The sequence below is a fragment of the Arvicanthis niloticus genome, chromosome 3, assembly GCF_011762505.2.
Source record: "Arvicanthis niloticus isolate mArvNil1 chromosome 3, mArvNil1.pat.X, whole genome shotgun sequence".
Classification (NCBI taxonomy): Eukaryota; Metazoa; Chordata; class Mammalia; order Rodentia; family Muridae; genus Arvicanthis; species Arvicanthis niloticus.
The window spans coordinates 58,540,716-58,560,825 of record NC_047660.1 but is presented as its reverse complement, the minus strand read 5'-3'; the positions used below and the strand labels follow the sequence as shown (position 1 = coordinate 58,560,825).

Below are 20,110 nucleotides of genomic sequence, written 5' to 3'. Positions count from 1 at the left end.
GTGATGGAATGTGGGTGACCAGGCCTCTATGCCTCGGGTGGTCAGAGCTGCTGGCAAGACTCTTTACTGGGAGGTAAGCCTGCAGCCTTGGCCTCCCTCACCCAGGGTGTGGGGTGAGTAAGAATTTCCTCCTCTCATTAGCAAGCTCAGAAAATCCCAGTAAACAAGCCATTGTTTGCTGTGACTAATCAGAACATGGTTCCTCTGGGTTGCCAAGGCTGCCTCTTGCTTTCTGGTGTTTAATCCCAACATCATCTGTCCACTTGTACCCTTGCTCACTCTACCATGGAGTCCACTGACAATGACAGCCCTGGGGACATAAGGGTGGTCCAGGATGGCACCATGCACAGAAGGGGGCATAAGGGGAAGTACATTAGAAGAGTTAGGAGGTGAAACAAGCATTTTTAGTTGTCTGCTATATGCACAGGAGAGACCATGTCCCTTTGGAGGAATGTGGCCAGACAAACCCAGTGATGTTCTTGCATCAGCAGCACTAGAGATGTGAGATAGGCATGTGACAGCCCCTAGAATGGAGTCCACTCCTTAACAAACATCCAGGCCCAGACTTAACTCCTAAGGGTTTTTTGGACAAGCACACAGGGCTTACCTAGAGCAGTGCAGTTCCTCTGCCGGGTCAGAGCTGAGACCATGTGGTGTCTGTGCAGCTGCACTTTAGCAAATGACCAGGACCTGCAACACCTGTGGTGGTTGACTTTCCCCAGTGTGGCTGAAGAGCTCAAGGCCAGCTATGGCCAGTGTTGCCTGCATAGGCTGTGATGAGGAGAAATTTCAAAGCCGAGGCAGAGGGGTTCCCAGGGAGACAGCCTAGCAGGCTGCATAGTGATCCCAGCAGGCCTTGGGAAAGGAAAGGGACACTGGTAACCAAGTCCTCTTCTTATGAAAAGAATGAATAGAAGTTCCATAAACTGAGACAGAAGAGTAGTGTCAACAGTGTGCCAGGCTTGGTTCCTGCTAACTCAGGAGAGAGGGCAGGACTAGGAATACAGTTGGGGAGGATTCCCCATGGCCAGGGTTACCAGGGGAGCAGAAGGGCCTGTGGCAGTCTGATGCTGAGTGACCACAGAGGTCCCTCTAGCAGCCAGCTGCGCTACCTACACATGAAGGGACTTGGGATCTTGGCTGTAGTAGTCAGACCTAAAGAAGCCAGACTGTGCTCAATGGATGCCACATAGCTTAATGGATGCTGCCAAATCCAGTCCCACCTCCTCTTGGGTACATTGCTGGGGCTGTCTGCTGGGCTGAGGAGTGAATGTGGAGTGTGGTCAACTCTGCTGGTAAGGTGAAGCTTCCCAGTACCTGCACACCCCATCTCCAGATGGTTGCTAAGGTTGAGCTCCTGCCCTCAAAACAAAACAGTATTCTTACGCTCTTGAAACTGCTGCACCTTTGCCTGCCTGTTTAGAGACTTCTCAGGAGAAGCTACAGTGCTGCAGTGTGCTCCTCGGCGGGCTGAAGGTCGGGGACGGGATATGCCTGGGCTCCATGCCTGGGCTAAACTGCACACATGTTAGGGCTGGTCATTTGCCCCATCCTGTGCACCAAGAGCTAAAGCTTGGTGTTCCTGGAAGAGAAGAGTAATCGTCAGGTCCAATGGGAACCTCGGTTCCCCAAATAGCAGTGGATAACCCTGAGATGACAGCGTTTGCTCAGCTCAGGGTGAACTATAGATGAAGCAGCGTTCCTCAGGAACCCATGAAAGGGGTTTCTACCTGGCAGGAAGAGTCCCTTCCCTTGGCATATTCTTGTGGTTGTGTATCCTTCAGTTCCTATCCTTGTGACCTGTTCCACATTTCAAAACCCACACTAGCATCCTGACTTTACCATCCATCTCTGCTCCAAGTTCTAGTTCCCTCCCTCAGCTACTTGTCCTCTTCATAGCCCAGCAACTTCTCTAATCCTGGCCTTGGCCAGTGGGCCTCTTTTTCTCTCTGCTCTAGACTCTTCCGATGCCTCTGGCTGTCCCCCTCTCACACCTGTGATAGAAACCTTTCTAACTCTGGAGAAGCTATTTCAGTAGTTTATGGACTGGGCCCCGACTTACAGCAATGACTATGAGTAAACTCGGACAGACTTCCTGAGTTCCTTTTGCAGAGAAAGGAACTTTTTTTCCCCTCTGTTTTTTGTTTGTTTGTTTGTTTGTTTGTTTTTGAAAAAGACCCTCTCTGTGTAGCTGTCCTGGAACTTGCTCTGCAGACCAGACTAACTTCAAAGTCACAGAGGTCTACCTGCCTCTGCTTCCTGGGTGCTGGCATTAAGGGTATGTGCCACTATTGTCCAGCTGATTTTTTGTTTCTTGGGTTTTTGTTTTTTTTAAGCTGAGGACTGAACCCAGGGTCTTGTGCTTGCTAAACAGATACTCTACCACTGAGCTGAACACCATAAATACCCAAACTGAAGAAGATAACTTTATTTTACAGTTTGGTATATTTAAAGGACAGAGCAGGGTCACTGGGTGCCTCAGGCCTTATCCAGCTTTAGGAGTTGCAAGGGCTGAGAGCTACTTCATGAACATCCCCCAAAAGCATAACTGAAGGCCTTTTCCTCCTGGCTGTCAGTGCCAGGCAGTATTCTACAAAGACATGAGTGCCAATGGGAGGATTAATTGAATCATAAGTTGCCCTTAAATTTAGTTTTGCTCTTGATGAGAATTACAGGCAATAATGACTGTCATTATTAAAAGTTCTATGTAAACGAAGGGATCCTAATGATCTGTACTGCAAAGACCACAGGTTACAGGCTCTGGTCTGTGCTGCAAAGGCCGCAGGTTACAGGTTCTGGTCTGTGCTGCAAAGGCCGCAGGTTACAGGCTCTGGTCTGTGCTGCAAAGGCCGCGGGTTACAGGCTCTGGTCTGTGCTGCAAAGACCACACACAGGTTACAGTCACTGGTCTGTGCTGCAAAGACTGCAGGTTACAGTCACCGGTTTGTACTGCAAAGACTGAAGGTTACAGTCACTGGTCCATACAGTCAAGGTCCTCCTCATTGTCATGTTTACACCTGCTTCCTTGCTCACGATGGACTCAAGGCCAAGGAGAGAACTGTTCATATTAAGGAAAGAAATCTGCAGCGGGGATCTCTCCCACATTCCACCTGCTGGAACACCTGGAGTCCCCCCAGTTGATTTCAAAGGACAAAGAAGAACAGGAAAAAGTTTTCCACCCTGCGTGCTGTGAAGGGATGGTACTGGATCCCAGTGTTGCTGTGATTTTTGAAGCTAATCCAAAATATCTTGTGCCTCCCCTGTCCCCTCCCCTTCCTGCTATTTTGCGCTTACGTTCACTGGGGAGTTCTATGGCAGGAAGGCTTGATTTTATTTACAGTGCGAGAGTTCCCTATTTACATGGTGCCAGTATCCAGCCTGCAACTCCAGGGTTCAGGTAAGTACACTAATGGGTATTTTTTCACATTCACCTGAAGGCACCTGGGTTCTGAGGTGGCCATGTGTTACAGTATAAACCTCTAGGTTAGAACAGAGGTAATCTGCTTCTAAAACGTTTTTTTCTAAAGAACAAACCAGGTGTGGTGGTTCATGCCTGTAATGTCACACTGGAGAGGCTGACACAGAAGGTTTGATCTATAGAGTAAGTTCCAGGACCAATAGCCTGGGCGACAGTATGAGACTGTCATAGACACACAGATGCGCACACACAGGAAGCTGGGAGGAGGCATAAAAAACAGGATAAATCACAGGAATAACAGACCTTTCTGGAAAAGCTTATAGATTATCAGCTACAAATTTTAATGAGTGTTTTAATAGTTATATATATGCTAATTTATATGGTTTATAAAAGCAATATATGTTGAAGAAAAGATGCATACTGTAACATTGTTTCAAGTGCATGGGAGAAATAAATAAAGCCAACTTAATGTTAGGGGTGTCACCCATCAACACTAAGGCAAGCTGAGCCTCAGCGAAGATTGTTTGCAAGCTGGTCTGGTGCAGCAATACCTGTCCCCAACACTTGGAATGCTGGGACAGGACCATGAGTTCTAAGCTGGCCTCAACTGCATAGAAAGATCCTGACTGGGAAAAGTAAGATTGTTCCCTTGATTTCTGTTAAGTGTTAGTGTTTGGGGGCCGCCCAAGGATTATGAAGTGCTTGTGGAGGCATAAGGAATCTGGAATGTTTGAGAATATGTGACTATAAATTAGAGAAAGTCCAAAGAGGCACCAAAATTGACTTTAAAAATATATATATGTGTGTGTGGAGTGTTACGCCTGCACTCTGTGTACCACACCGGGAGCCAGGAAAGGGCGTCCCACCATCTACAAGGGCTATGAGCAGCCTCGTGGTACTGGACAATCAGCTGTCTCTCTACCCCACAAGTGGCTTTTCACAGAGAAGGGGGGATGTGAGAAGGACCGCTGGCAAAGCACAGAAGAATCAACCGAGAATCTACCAGTCGCTCCTGCATCCAGCAGCAGAAGTGACTGTAGAGAACTCATGGCTCTAAGAAAACTCAGCTGCCTGGAGTGAGTTTGTGACTGAGGGAAACAGCTGGGTTTCCTCTTCCAGAAACACTTTCTGTATCCCAGCAGCTTTCACCAGAGGGCGACACCATCTTTTGGATAGCAGTGTCTAGCTACAGAGGGTCTGGAGAGATGGCTCAGGGGTTAAGAGCACCAGGAAGAGTAGCGTTCATTTCTCAGCACCCACATTTAGTGGCCTGTAACTCCAGCTCCAGGGACGTCTGATGCTCTGGTCCCACAGGGTCTTTACATTGGCGCGTGCGTGTGTGTGTGTGTGTGTGTGTGTGTCTATGTGCACACAAACAATTTAAAATAATAAAAGTAAGTAGCTACAAATGTGTAACTAGCACTACAAAGACATTTTCCTCACAGGAAAGCCTCTTACCACCTCATTCTGTACATTAACATGTTTGCCTATTTGCATATATTTACTTCTAGTCTTTGATAATATACATACATTAATATTTTCACAATGTGCCTGATACTTTAGTTTTTCTAAAAGTCATTTTAAAAAATTTTAAACCTTCTCTCTCTCTCTCTCTCTCTCTGTGTGTGTGTGTGTGTGTGTGTGTGTGTGTGTGTGTGTGTGCTTGTTGTATGGATACCCTCAGGGGTCAGAAAGGGGGCTCAGATCCCCTGTAGTTGAAGCTATAGGTGGTTGTGAGCTACCTACTATGGGTGCTGAGAGCTGGATGCCAGTCCTCCACAAGAGCAGTGAGTGAACTTAGCTGCTGAGCCGTCTCTCCAGCCCTGATTTTAGTTCTTTTTGTTTGGCCGGGTCTTTTGAGACAGAGTCTCATCTATACCCATGTTGGTCTTGGATTCACCTTTCTTTGGCCTTAATGCATGTTTTACTTCACTGACCTTCATAACTACCTCAGCACTTACGTACTGGTCCACTCCCTAAGTCTATTCTCAGGCATTACATAATGTGCCCTTTTCCATCCTAACAGAAAATACTGCAGTTACCGTTGGCACACAGATCTTTGCTGTATATGAATAATTGCAGAGATGGTACCACTGGGTCAAAGAGACAGACACCCTGGTTTTTTCCATCACAACAGTTTATGGACATCTATATTGCTGCCCACGGTACATAGGATCTAGGATCTGATGGACTGCATTAACCCATGTGTTCTTCTTTGGTTGGGGGTGGGAGGATTTTGCTCCTTAAATATTAAAAAAGCTGCCATCACATCATCCTTGCATCCACCCATCATGGCCCAGCCTGCTGCTCTGTACTAAATATCATGGGCTGGGGATGTAACTCTGAAAATATAGCCAGGTGAGCTTTTGAGTCCCATGACCTTGTATCAAATGCAGAACCCCTGCCAGGCAGGTCCTGGGGGACAGACGGGATGACACTTTTCACACTTTCAGGAATCCTCAGCTTGATCTGGAAACCCACTCATTCATATCTCAAAGACTCAAGCCTCTGCAGGGGCTTGCATGCCAATCCTTTTACGGGAGAGCCGTTTGCCTACAGATCTTCCCTTCTTACCCAGATCTCAGCTGAGACAAGACAATCCTGAGGCTGAAGACAGATTAAAATAGAAACAAATACAAGCAGGCAAGAACCTAAGTGAAAAGACCAGTGTCTACAGAGGAAAGGTGCTGAGAATGTGCTTCTCACAAAATCAGATGGTGTGTGCACACAGGCCTGTGCCTCAACCTGCTGTGTGCTCAGGAACGAACCACAGCAGGCTCAGGTGCACCAGGGGTTAAAACCAAGAACACAAGTGCTCTAGCATTGAGCTATAGCCGCACCCCAAATGTGCAGGTTTGGTATGCTGCTGTTAATGCATTGTAATTTTTCGTACCCATATGTGGTACTAGGATGGAACTCGGGGCTCTGTGTGCGAGGCAGCTTTTCTACCGCTGTGTCACATCCTCGGCTTTAATGTTTTGTTGTTGTTTTTATTTATTTTAAAGATTTATTTATTTCATTTATATGAGTACACTGCAGCTGTCTTCAGACACACCATAAGAGGCATTGGATACTATTACAAATGGTTGTGAACCACCATGTGGTTGCTGGGGATTGAACTCAGGACCTCTGGAAGAACAAGCACCCAGTGCTCTTAACCGCTGAGCCATCTCTCCAGCCATTGTTGTTGTTTTTATTGTGATCAAATATATACACAAATTCAAACTTACTAGTTTAACCATTTTAAGTGTATGGCTGAGTATCAGTAACTACAGTCACATACATCATCCTGCAACCATCGCCATCTTTGACCTGCAGAGGTTTCATCTTTCTTTGAACAGCGCCCCTACCCTTCAGCTTCTGGCACCTGCCATGTTGCTTGCTTCACGATTTGGATCATTTTGCATACACATCAGATCTGTCTTTCAGTCTCAGATTGTCACCACCTAATGTCCTGGAGGGGGGAGCAGGATTTCCTGCTTTTCTGGGGTCAAATGACATTCCACTGTATTTACATACTAGTCTAGATCCACTCGTCCACTGATGTGCATCTGGGCTGCTCCCCCTAGTGGCTGCCAGAACATTGCTGCTAGGAACCCAAGCATGTTCAAGCTTCTCTTAGTTTTTGCTGTTGTTATTGTTGTTTTGGGGTGTTTTTTATTCCCAGGAATAAAATTGCTGGATCAGATGGTAATTCTATGTGGCTTTATTATTTTTAGTGTGCCTTTTCATATGTATTGTGGTCAAATTTGATCTTTACATTAGCCCCATGGACTAAGAAAAAAAAATATTAATGTAGCTTTTAAAAAGTGGCTTACTCAAATTGAAACAATAAATAGAAGAGTCTCCTGACCTCCAAACTTGGCTTCCACATTCATTGACAATTAAAAATGGTCCCAACCACGTTACCTACCACCTGAAGACAATGTCCCTTTCTTTTCTTTCTTTTTCTTTTTTCTTTTGCAACAATGGGGGGTCTCACTGCATAACCATATACTGTGCTGACCTGGAACTTGTGATTTCTTTCTCAGCCTTCTGAGTGCTGGGATTGCAGTCAGGTGCCATTATGCCAGGCTTTGTGACAAGCTCCTTCTAGTTCAGCTTGGTCAGCTGGTTTTTCCCCTACCCTCCCGTCCATCTGACCCAGTGAGATCTGGTTCAGGCCTTTGTCAGTGCAGAGACAAAGTCATGTCACTCCTCAGAACCTCTGTCCATGACCAGAGACCAAGACCTGTCCCATTGCAGAAATGAGAGGCTGTGTTCATGCCCAGCAGCTGTACCTGCACCCAGCGGCCATGCATCTTCCAGTTTCTGTTTTCCTCTTTCAGTCCAGACCCTGCTGTCTGACCATGAAGATTTGGTGGCTTCTGCTGGTTATTGGTGCATGCACAAGGAGTATATTCTCCCAGGACACCTGCCGGCAAGGGCACTCTGGCATCCCTGGGAATCCAGGTCACAATGGCCTACCTGGAAGAGACGGACGAGATGGTGCCAAGGGTGACAAAGGAGACACAGGTACTTGCCACTTGCCACTTCTTACGGCCTTCTTTTATACCTTCAGCCACTCACTTGCCACTGGTGAGTGCATTGTTCCACCTGCCCACTGAGCTCTCACCCACCAATGTGCCCTGCAGGCTCTGCTCGAATGCCTGCTTTAAGCCACATGACAGTATGCTAGGTGCTGAATGAAGTGCAGGACAAGGCCAACAGCACCCTGCCCCCACAGGCTTCTCATCTACAGGAGATGACTGTTTCTGTAAACATAGGCATTTGAGTGGGATACTACAGGCGTGGTGCATCATTGGTATCATGAGGCCAGTGGAGCAATCTGATGACTAAGTACAGAGGCAACCCCCATCCACAGGGAGAAGGCCCACAGTGGGTGCCTCTAACCATAGAAAGCACAGAGCCCTACCCATGTCTTGCTTCCTCCTATATATACATAATCTATGATAACGTTTAATTTCTACACTAGATAAGGAGTAAATAATCATTAGAAATAAAACAGATTAAGCATTACACTTTACTAGAACGTTGCCAGCATCGATGCTTTTACACTTTGAGAAATGTATTGAGTACAGTTAAGGTTATGTGGCCATCAACATTGTGAGACTGCCTTGGCCATTCGAATAACTGAGATGTCTGAAAAGTGACTGACGAGGGGGCAGCATATCACTTCCCAGGAGCTGTGACCATGGCATGTGCCACCATGTCTGGGTCTGTGTTTAGTTTTGAATATATGAAGTTTTTTATAGTATTTTTATTTACATATATTCTTAGTGTATGAGTGCTCTGTCTGCATGTACACCTGTATGCCAGAAGAGGGCATCAGACCCCCTTTATAGATGGTTATGAGTTATACCATTTGGTTGCTGGGAATTGAACTTAGGACCTCTGGAAGAACAGTCAGTGCTCTTAACTGCTAAGCCATCTTTCCATCCTAACTCATTCTTTTTCTTTCCCTCCCTCCCTTCATCCTTCCTTCCCTCCTTTCTTCTTTCCTTTTCTCCACAGTGTTGCATGTATCCCAGGCTAGCTTCAAACTTGATACATACCCAAAGATGAACTTGAAATCCATCCTCTTGCATCTGTCTCTTGAGTACTGGGATTATAGGCATGTATTACTGTACCTAGCTCAAAATCAACTCTAACTCTCTCTCTCTCTCTCTCTCTCTCTCTCTCTCTCTCTCTCTCTCTCTCTCTTTCTTCCTATCCATCAATCCATCCATCTATCAATCACCGATCTATCCATCTTTTTCCTTGTCTGTCTTTCTCTCCATCTCTCCTCTCTTTGGGGTGTGTGTGTGTGTGTGTGTGTGTGTGTACATCATTTTCAAGTATCTCCCTCTATTCTGCTCAGCTTTACAGAGGGCAGGGTCTTTTGCAGAACCTGAAGCTTTCCATGTTAACCAAGCTGACTGGCTGGCTAGCAAATCCTCACGACCCCACTGTTATTCTCCTCGGATACCCTCCCCCAGTGCCTTCACTCCTTACAGGCTGGAACAGCTATGCTTGGCTTTTAACATGGGTGCTGGGGATTCAAACTCCAGTCCCTCATTCTTTCTCTGTCATTGAACTACCTCCCCAGCTTTATCAAAACAGATTTTTTAGAAGCCAGGTATGGTGTTACGTGCTTTTTAATCCTAGCATGCAGAAGGCAGAAGTAGATGATTCTCTTTGAGTTCAAGTACAGCCTGGTCTATATAGCGAGTTCCAGGACAGCCAGGGCTACATAATAGAGAGACCCTGTCTCAAAAGCAAACAAACATCTGCTTTTTTTCTGTATTTGTCCATTCAGTTCATACATTCATACACATATGTATATGTATATATATAGAATATATGTGTACATATAATACTTGTGTACATTTCTATCTATCTATCTATCATGCTATTTCTTTTTTTTTTAAGATTTATTTATTTATTTAATGTACCACCATCCCTGTCTTCAGATACACCAGAAGAGGGCATCAGATCCCATTACAGATGGTTGTGAGCCACCATGTGGTTGCTGGGATTTGAACTCAGGACCTCTGGAAGAGCAGTCAGTGCTCTTAACCACTGAGCCATCTCTCCAGCCCTAATGTGCTATTTCTTGAGAGTGATGCTAACCCATGGTGCTTGGCAGCAAGATCTGCTGCTTCTTTACCTGGTCCTTTGAAGATGTGCTATGTGTTTTCTATAATCAACACACAGTACAGTGTCCAGGACATACATTCACAGTTGTTCAGGTAGATGTTCATGCTCTGGTCCGTATGATCATAAAAGCTTTGAGATCATGCTACAGAATGCAAGAACTGGAATGTAGGCAGGGAAAAGGAGAAGCTGGGATAGGAAGGCTCAGGCTTTGGGGTGGTGCAGAGGGTTGGGGATAGAGGAGTGGAGGCTAGTTTCAGCCATTCAGTGGGATCCAGGACTTGCCTGGGAGCTTCTGTAACACCAGGTGTTATTGATGCAGATCAGCCTGGGTCACTCTCCAGTCCTGAGGGCTGAGGGCTGCCCCAGCTGCTTGTCACCCTGCACCTAGAATAGTGAGGTTGAGATCTTAGGGTCTTGGCTGATTTGAGTGAGATAAAACCTGGAGTAAACCACAGCCCAGTGAGCTCTGCCATCACCGTAGTCTGGCCATTTCACCTTGCTTATGCCAAGTGAAGGAGCAACTTGCTGTCCTGCTCCCAGCCTTGGGACTAGTGCATGACTAGCAGACTCCATCAGGGCTCGTTCAGTGGCAGTCACCCCTAGTCCATGGAGCCTTTTCTTCCCCAACAGTCAGATCATGGAGTTCCCTGATGTTTTATGGAATCTGGTGAGCCTTCTGTTCCACTCTGAATGAGTTGTTGGAAGACAACAGAATGAGAGATATGTCTAGCACCGCCCAGATCACTTCCAAGTCTTCATCCTGAGACAAAATTACAGCGTGGCCCTCAGTGTCTTAGTTTGCCTTGCCTCATACACCTGGTGCTCAGAAAGTCACCAACCATTTCAGATCATGCTTGTTCTACATGATTCAACACATGATACTCGCTAGAGGTTGCCACCTTCACCTATGCTGGTGTGAAAAGAGGTGGGCTGGGGCACCCCAGGACTTCCTGTATCAATCACCCCTGGAGACTCTACCAGTAAACTGGGATCTCAGCTCCTCTGTCTGCTTTCTTCTCTTCCATCTAGGAGAACGGGGCCATCCTGGTGGCCCAGGGAAGGATGGAATTCGTGGAGAGAAAGGAGAACCAGGTCAGTGGCTTTGCACTCACCCATGCACAGTGCACTAGTATGAGGCTGAGCTGACTGCAGCTGTCTGGTGCTCCCAGAATGATTCACTGTAGTCAGGACTCTCTAAAGGAACAGAACTGATAGAATGAATGTATATGAATTATACATATGCATGTGTGTGTGTACACACACACACATACACACACACGGGAAGGTGAAGAGAGACAGGGAAGGAGGGAGGGAGGGAAAGAGGAGGAGAGAGAAATGGAGGGAGGGAGGAAGGGGGAGAGAGAGAGAGAGAGAGAGAGAGAGAGAGAGAGAGAGAGAGAGAGAATGAATTATAAACTGGGGTCTGAGTAGTTCAACGATGACTGTCTCCCAATGTAAAGGCCCATAATCTGTTAGTTGTTCAGTGTGTGAGAGCCTGTATTTCTCAGCAGTCCCAATCTGGTGCTGCAGCCCTGGGGAATTCCTAAGCTGCTGGTCTTCATGGTCTCCAGTCTAGGTTGGAATGGTGATGAAGTAGATAGAGTCTAACACCAGCAAAGGAACAGCCCAGCAACAGGATAGATATATTTGCCAGTAAGGGCAAGGCAATGCTTTCTTCTTCCGTGTCCTTTCACAGTGGGCTGATGACAGAAGATGTGTCCTAAACTTAGGGTGGGTTGTCCCATCTCAAATGAGCCAATCAAGACAATCCCCACAGTCTTTCCATCTCAAATGAGCCAATCAAGAGAATCTTCACAGGCCTGCCCAGCTGCCTGGGTTTTAGTTGATTCCAGATGTTGTCAAGTTGATACAATCAGCCACCACAGCTAGCAGCAGGTTCTCTCTCTGCTACCAATGTACACAGGTATCAGCACACTCTTCCTGGAAAGGTCCAAGTGGGAATTAATCTCAGCTTCTTTTTGTGAGCTGTGGGATCTGCCCCTGTACAAAGGCAGCCACAGCTGCTACACAAACGGGCGTTGCCAGGTTCTGGGGGAGCTGCACCCAAAAGTCCAAAAGTTGTGTTTTCTGTACTTTTGCATAGTATGGAGTCTTACTTGATTTTGCCAGTACCATGGATTAAACCTAGAACTTTGTGCCTGCTAAGCCAATGCCGTGCCACAGCCTTCTTCTTACAAGACACTTGTTAACATATATTAATAGATAACCACGGAGTTCACTATGACATTGTCATATGTGTATGTGATGTTTCAATCACAATCATTGCATTATCCTCTCTTGGCCAGTCCCACTGAGCACATTCTTCTGCTGTTGCTTCTCCTCTCATGCCTTTCTCTTTTCTTGTGTGTGTGTGTGTCTGTGTGTGTATGTGTCTGTGTGTGTATGTGTCTGTGTGTGTATGTGTCTGTGTGTGTGTGTGACCCAGTGTGTTCATTAAAGTGTTTATAGGTGCATAGGTGAGTATGTGCTTATAGGAGCAAGTGAACTTTACTGATGACTAACTACCTAAGAAAATGGGTCTCCCCTGACATTAAACACTGACTGCATATAAATCCTCAGGGAAGTGTGGGCTCCCAAGGGCTCCTTTCTCTTCCATGGCAGAGTGTTGAGGGGCCCAATCTCGGGCAGGTTGTCACAGCGGCTGTGAGCTCAAGAGTACAGCAGCCACGTCACTCCTGAAAGTCGGTGTTCTTCAACACTCCCCACTCCATCCTCTGGCTCCTACGTTCCCTTTCCAAACCCTCTTTCACTGCATTCTCTGAGTCTTGAAGGGATGGCATAGGTGCCCCATTTTTGGCCAAGCACTCAATAGTTTTCTCAACACCTCTCTTTTTTAACTCTATTTTGAGATGGAGTATCATGGAGTTTCTGAGGCTGGCCTGGGACTCACTCTGTAGACCAGGAAAGCCATGAGCTTGCCACCCTCTCTGTCTGCCTCCTGAGTGGCTGAGATGATGGGTCTGTGGCCACCACACCATGTTGGGATGTTATTTTTGCCCATTTAAACATTGTGACCTATTCTTAGCTTATGTGCAAAATCAGGTAGGAGGGCAGATCTGGGCAGCAGGCCACTGTGTGCTGACCTCTGACTCAGTGGATGAGCACCAGGAAGGTTCTACTAGTGCCTGGCCCTCCTTCAGGGAGAAAGTGGCACTCAGGTGGGACCCTGGGCTGCAGGTAGAGCTCAGCGGCAGGTACTTTCCCGGAATGCATTGCAGCCTGAAGAGTAGAGAATACCGACGGGAAGAGAGGTGACTGTAGTGTCAAGCACATGCAACTCATTCTGGGCATTAATCTATGGCTTTTTATAAAAATGCAGGAGTTCTCCTTAGGGGGCATTACTGTCCCAGCTGTGAGGGGGCATTACTGTCCCAGCTGTGTAGATAAGGGGCAATATGATGGAAGCTCACCACCTGCTGTGCAGTGTGTCCAGTGTGCCGGGGTTGGAGAGAGGGTGATGTTCTGGCAAGTAAGTCCAGGCTCTGTGCTCATAAGTGCCATTGTCTCAGCCAAGGTGGAGAAAGTGAGCAGTGTGGACTGTTCATGTAGATTGTGGAAAAGTGGGTGGAAAGGGCAGGCTAGGACTGGACTGATGACATGTGGGGCACAATGAACACCTGGCTTCAAGCCCACTCCTTAAGGAGCCATCACTTTCCTGGGGACTGAAGTCTTGTTCTTCAGCTGCCTGATTGACCTGCTACTTGTCATATTCCATCTCTGATGTGTGCTTCTCCCAAGGGTGGCCTTGATTTTGGGTCAACATAGGTCACTCTGGTGGTACAGTTGTCATCGATCATAGGAGCCCTGGCACTAAGGAGTACTTTTGGAGGCTGGGAATGTGGCTCAGTGGGTAGTATGCTTACTTAGCATACTTAAAGCCCTGGGTTCTGTTCCCAGCACTGCATAAACTGGGAGTGGCAGAAAATAGCCACTGTCCCAGAACCAGGAAGCACAGTCAGTAGGACCAGAAATTCAAGATCATCCAGTCATTCTTGACTATAGTCATCCTTAGTTATAGTGAGTTTAAGGCCATCCTGGGCTACATAAGACTTTGTTCTCCTCTCCCAAACAAAAACAAAAGCCAACTCCACCCCCCCCAACAACAACAACAACAGAAAAAGTAGATGTGTGTGTGTCTGTCTTCTGTCTGTCTATCTGTGTGTCTGTCTCTGTGTGTGTCTGTCTATCTGTCTGTTGTATGTTTACATGTACATTTCTTCGTGTGCAATTTGGGAGTTTTTGAAATTTCAGACTCTGAGCAGATCTTGAATTCATACCCTACTTTGTCTTAATTAAATGCTTAGTGATAGAAACTCTAACATTGCTTATGAGGGAGTGTTTTCTAAGCCACTTCTTCATTATCTTCCTCTATTCAGGAGCAGATGGAAGAGTTGAAGCAAAAGGCATCAAAGGTGATCCAGGCTCCAGAGGACCTCCAGGGAAACATGGTCCAAAGGGATCCATTGGTCCTATGGGAGAGCAAGGGCTGCCAGGAGACACTGGTCCTCAGGGGCAGAAAGGGGATAAAGGCGAGGTGGGCCCCACTGGACCCAAAGGACTAATGGGCAGTACTGGGCCTTTGGGTCCCAAGGGCTTACCTGGCCCAGTGGGCCCTATTGGCAAACCAGGTCCCAAGGGAGAAGCTGGACCTATGGGCCCTCAGGGGGAGCCAGGAGTCAGAGGAATGAGAGGCTGGAAAGGCGATCGAGGCGAGAAGGGGAAAGTTGGTGAGGCTCCCATTGTGCCCAAAAGTGCTTTCACTGTGGGGCTCACAGTAATCAGTAAGTTCCCTCCCCCAGATGCACCCATTAAATTCGATAAGATCCTGTACAATAAACTGAACCACTACAATGTCGCAACGGGGAAATTCACCTGCTATGTGGCAGGTGTCTATTACTTTACCTACCATGTCACTGTGTTCTCCAGGAATGTGCAGGTATCTTTGGTCAAAAATGGGGTAAAAGTCCTGCATACCAAGGATGGTTACATGGGCTCTGAGGACCAGGCGTCTGGTGGCATTGTGCTGGAGCTGAAGCTCGGGGACGAAGTATGGATGCAGGTGACAGGAGGAGGAGAGAGGTTCAATGGCTTATTTGCAGATGAAGATGATGACACCACATTCACAGGCTTCCTTCTGTTCAGCAGCTCTTAACACAAGGGCTCTGCACGTGGGCCTCGCAGAGGGCTCTGCTGGTGGATGTGGTGCCCAGAGAACCAGCTTGGTGAACGTGGGATGTAACTGCATCCATTCCTTCAATTATCGCACCAATCCTAAAATGTACATGTGGGAAGGGAATCCTACAGATTCCGTCATTTAAATATATAAATAATAAATGAAGAGTCACCAGGAATGCATCAGTGTCCCGTGAAGGCTTTCCCTCGGTGTCACTGAACAAGGACTGAGTCCAGATTTGAACTAGTTCGTGAATCCTGTGTCTTCCGTCCCCGCATCTGCTTGCTGTATGAGTTTGAATCCATGTCTGCCTGAAGACTGTCTTGTGATTCTGTCCCTGTCTCCAACAAAGGGCTTTTCTGTCTCTTTTATTGAGCAGCAAAAAAAGCAACACACAGAGGAAGGGACGAGGGATTCTTCACAGACATCTTCAACAGAGTTTTACAAGAAACTAAGTCACTGACTCCAAGTGTTCCCAACTGACCCAGACAACAAACAAACACTATTAAGTGGGGTGAGGTAGGGGGCAGGAAGGAGGAGAGGAGAGATTGGACCTGTTATGTGATTTGAAACCTCAAGGGCCACTCCCAGTGACACGGGTCCTCTAACAAGGCCACACCCAATCTTTCCCAAACAGTTGCACTAACTGGAGATGAAGCATTCAAACATATGAGCCCATGGGGGCCATCCTCGCTCTCCTCATTCAAACTACCACAATAACGTAAGGGATATGTTTATCATAATGCATTGCCACAGTTGCATGTATGTAATCTGGACTCTCTTAAAGAGCAAAAGAATAAATAGTGGTCTTGTTTGTTGTGATTAATGTTTTGTGCTGGAGATGGAACCCAGGGTTTGTGCATGCTAGGCAAGTGCTCTGCCACAGAGCTATCCTCAGCCTGGTTGTTATGATGTAGTTAACATATCACCATTCCCTTGCCCAGGACATCCTTTGCATGCATGTGTTGCGGTAAATCTCTGACCCAAACACCTCTGGTCAAGGAAAATACAACTCAATATTTATGATTATAAACTGCAAACCTTGGATTGGGCAGATTTACCATTGTACTACTCTATTCCCCAGCTATGAGATCCCTTAAAACCTGCGGTTTTCTAAGCCATGTTCTTCTCCTCCTCCTTGTCCTTTCACCAACGGCTCCAATGGCTCCTCTTGCTCTTCTGGCTCTCCCTAGCCTCCCTCGCCTCTCCCCTGGCAACTTCCTCTTCTGACTCCTCCCCTAAGCCTTTTTCTCCACCTCCCCTTCTACTGCCCAATCACTGGCTCTAGCCTTTATTTTACAAATTCAATTGGACAGAAGGTTCACAAGATGCACTCCTCCTCGGCAGCCCCTTCCAGGAGTGGAAAAACCACGAAAACAAGAGGGTGGGGCTATCCACAACATGCATGTGCGATGGAAAGCATTCTGATGCTACTTTCCTGCTCTAAGGGCCGTATTATGTCTGATGTTAGGGAAAAGTAATGGTGAATGAGCTGGGGTTATGGCTGAGCATAGCATTTGTAGAGCACGTGTGGGTTCCATTCTCAGCACCACAAACAAATATTTATTTCATTTCATGACCAACAGCGTTAAGCTGATGTTGATGAGACACCCCAGGAGGCTTCAGAAAATACTTTATTTTCTAACTTAGGTGCCTATGCTACTCAGCTGAATGAATAGTTGGGCTGAATCTATACTAACTATCTAGTGTTGAGAACTGCACTACCCCATGTTTGGGGGCCAAAATCTCACGGACCACTCTATCAAGGTTGGAACCCGCACTGCCAAAAGCCTTGGGGGCTAAATTGTTAGAGCCTGCACTGCCCCAAGCTGCTCCCGGTCTGCGGTTCAGGGTTCAGCAAGAGAGAGAGTGAGGATAGATGGAAAGAATGGAGACCAGACAGATTGTGATTCAATCCCGTTTACTCTTCAGTCTCTCTTCTTCTCTCCAAGTCCCTAGTTCCAAGTCCCAAGTTCCTAGCACTAAGTCTCAAGTCCTAATTCCAGTTCCTGCTGTAATAAGTCTTAAGTCCTTATCCTAGTTCCAGCTGTAATAATTCTCAAGTCCTAATTCCTAGTTCTAGTTCCTAGTCTCTTTCCCAGTTCCAAGTTCCTTTCCAAGTTCCAAGACTCAAGTACCTTCTTCTATCTGCCTCTAGCCTTTTATATGTCTCACTTCTAAGTCATGCCTTTAAGTCATGCCTTTAAGTCTCACACACCCAAGGGAAGATCCTGGGTATCTAAAAGAAGATGTTATCAGAGTGTGTAGACTGTTGTAAACAAGTCTCTTGTCAGGGTATATGGCTCAAGATGGCTTCAAGGATGATAGCTGCCTTTTGCCAGCTACCCACAATCTAGGACTTCCATAATCAAGAGGAATGGCTTAAAACATCAGAATGTACCCTGTCATGGCTCTGGAAGCAGAGGTCCAAGGTCTGCGTGTCAGCAAGACTGAGACTAAGTCCCTGAAGAAGGTCCTTCCCTGCCACTTCCAGCTTCTAGTAGCCCCTGGGGTCCCTTGGTTTGAAGCATGTCACTTCATACCTGTTGCACTGCATAGGTTTCTCTCTGTAACTTCATATGTCCAAATTTCCCTCTTCTAATGAGGAGTACACCAGTCATTTTGGATTCAGACTCATCCCAATATAATTATATCTGTAAAGACCCTGCCCAGATAAGGTTTGATTTGCAGGTACCAGAGCTTAGTACTTTTAACATCTCCTATAGGGAGACACATTTTACCCACAATAGTCTGCCCTCTAGACTTTCCTCCAAGTTGAGTCCTTCTGATGTCCTATAGGTCAACAGACCTGCCCTAACATACGAAATTCCAGCATTATCCTCTATACCAAAAAAAGTCATCATTTAAGTCATTTAAATCAGCAACAGGAGGAACTTGTTGTGTGTTATATCCTGGGCAGAATCTAGGGAGATGGAAATCTTTAGTTAAACAAGTCATTTGCTTTCAAGGTACATCGGTAGGTTTGGCATAGGCTTCCCAATAAAGGGACACAAGGAAAGGCAAAAAGGGCCTGGAGTTTCAAGCCAGTCTGAAACCCAGCAGGGAAAAGTCCCAGGGTTTGAAATGGTCAGTCTTGCCACAACACTGTAGTTCTTTAAGCGATCTCACTGCAGGACTGTTGGGGTGTGTTTCAGGCAGATGTTCTTCCTACCCACCTGGGTAGCTGGCAGCAGTGGTGAATTGTCCACATATATTCCCAACTCATATGCTCACTGGAATAAACATGCTTCCTCTGATGGTTTCCAAGCCCTGGCTGTGATGGCTAATCTTCACTGTCAACTTGACACTGTCAACTTAGACACTCTTGTAAGACACACCTCTGGTCATTACTGTGAAGGCTTTTCCAGAGAGGTTCAATTGAAGAGAGATGGACCTGTCCTGAAAGAGAGTGGTACTGTTCCAGAGGCTGGGATCCAGACTGAAGAGAAGAGAACAACGGAAGTGGTACACTGAACTCAACTCTGCTTCCCCATCCACCCCATTGTGAGGAAAAAGTCATGCTATCACCACTGTGAGCTACTCCTGTGTCCTCTCTCTCCCTCTCCCTCCCCACAACCCCTCTCCCTCCCCACAACCCCTCTCCCTCCCCCTCCCCCTCCCCCTCTCTGTTTCTCTCTCTCTCTCTCTCTCTCTCTCTCTCTCTCTCTCTCTCTCTCTCTCTCTCTCTCTCTCTCTGTCCTCTCAACCCTAAGCCTTCCCAAGTCTGCATTCCTATTGTCAGTCTGCATTCCTACTTCCCAAGTCAGTCATTCCTACTGTCCTGGGCTCACAATTTCCCACCAATGCCCTCCCTCTCAGCCTCTGCCCTCCTTTCATTCCTGCAGTAGGACTGATGTTAGTCCCATCTGTACTAATTTAGATTTCAGACTATTGTGAGACACTGGGAGTTAGACTCCCTGGTGGACAGGTAGATAGAGAGAGGGGGCCACCGATCGCTAGGTGATGATGGAGGCCAATCTCCAAGATGTCCAGCTTCTTCCTCAACCTACAGTTCTTGTCTTTATCATCAGGCCCCATTGCTGATGGACCCGCTCAATGAAATCAAGACTGGGTCAGGATATCTCACACAACAGTTTGGGCCAACCAACCACCCTAAATTTCTTCAAACAGCCCAATCCTAAATTAGGGGAGGAAGGCTTTGCAGAAGCTTTAAAAAAACAAAACAAAAACAACAACAACAACAACAACAACAACAAAAACAGCCCCCGAGAAGAGACTCTGTTTGTTTTTTTGTTTTTGTTTTTTAAAGCTTTCTGAGTCTCCCTTTGCAGAGAGTCTTTTTTGTGTGTGCCTGTTGCAGGAAACGCACACCTCACCAACCTTCCTTCTACTCCTAATTCTGTCCAAGATGCTTAAGATTCTCTTCTGCTACACGTTGGTCTTCTAATTTTCCTGCCTTTCAATTCTTTGACTGGCAGAAACAACGATCCCAGCCAAGAACCCTAGACCCTTAGACGGTATCAGTAATTTCCAAAGTCAAAATAGATAACGATTCTCTAATAGTTAATTCATATGGTCACACACAACCATAGCTGGTGTGCGTGCAAACATGGGGGTGACTTTTGGACCTCTTTTGGATCAGACAAGTGCCTTGGATTTCGACTGCTTGTGGTTTCTTGGTTTCTTTTGGGTCCTTCCATGTGCCGCCACTGAGTTTTCTCTGAGAAAGCATCAAGAACTCATCTTGAGTTCTCACATTCATTCCTGGCATCTGTAAAAAGTTCCAATGCCTGACCAGACTTCTCCCTGTGCCCCAGTAACACAAACATTTCTTCCTCCAGACACAAGAGGGCGCTACGGAACTTGAGCTGCTCAGCAGGCGTGGAGGGCGACGCTCT

At 46.7% G+C, this 20,110-nt stretch overlaps 1 protein-coding gene across 2 annotated transcripts; it reads left to right on the top strand.

Annotated features, from left to right (window-relative positions):
• The first annotated feature begins 182 nt into the window (after positions 1–182).
• On the top strand, positions 183–16,516 carry LOC117705874 (complement C1q and tumor necrosis factor-related protein 9). 2 transcript variants are annotated; one of them, XM_034498627.2, is made up of 4 exons: positions 2,832–3,397; positions 7,747–7,933; positions 11,087–11,149; positions 14,455–16,154. In XM_034498627.2, the coding sequence occupies exons 2-4, from the start codon at positions 7,768–7,770 to the stop codon at positions 15,228–15,230; spliced, it is 1,005 nt and encodes a 334-aa protein (XP_034354518.1). In that variant the 5' UTR covers positions 2,832–3,397; positions 7,747–7,767; the 3' UTR covers positions 15,231–16,154. The 2 variants fall into 2 exon arrangements, with proteins under 2 accessions (XP_076787025.1, XP_034354518.1); XM_076930910.1 differs by lacking the exon at positions 11,087–11,149 and having other exon boundaries at positions 183–3,397; positions 14,455–16,516.
• Positions 16,517–20,110: the final 3,594 nt, after the last annotated feature.

Coding starts and splice junctions, on each gene's coding strand:
- LOC117705874 (XM_034498627.2), top strand. CDS start 7,768: ATGAAGATTTGGTGGCTTCTGCTGGTTATTGGTGCATGCACAAGGAGT. Junction 7,934..11,086: donor GGGTGACAAAGGAGACACAG/GTACTTGCCACT, acceptor TCTTCCATCTAG/GAGAACGGGGCCATCCTGGT. Junction 11,150..14,454: donor TGGAGAGAAAGGAGAACCAG/GTCAGTGGCTTT, acceptor TCCTCTATTCAG/GAGCAGATGGAAGAGTTGAA.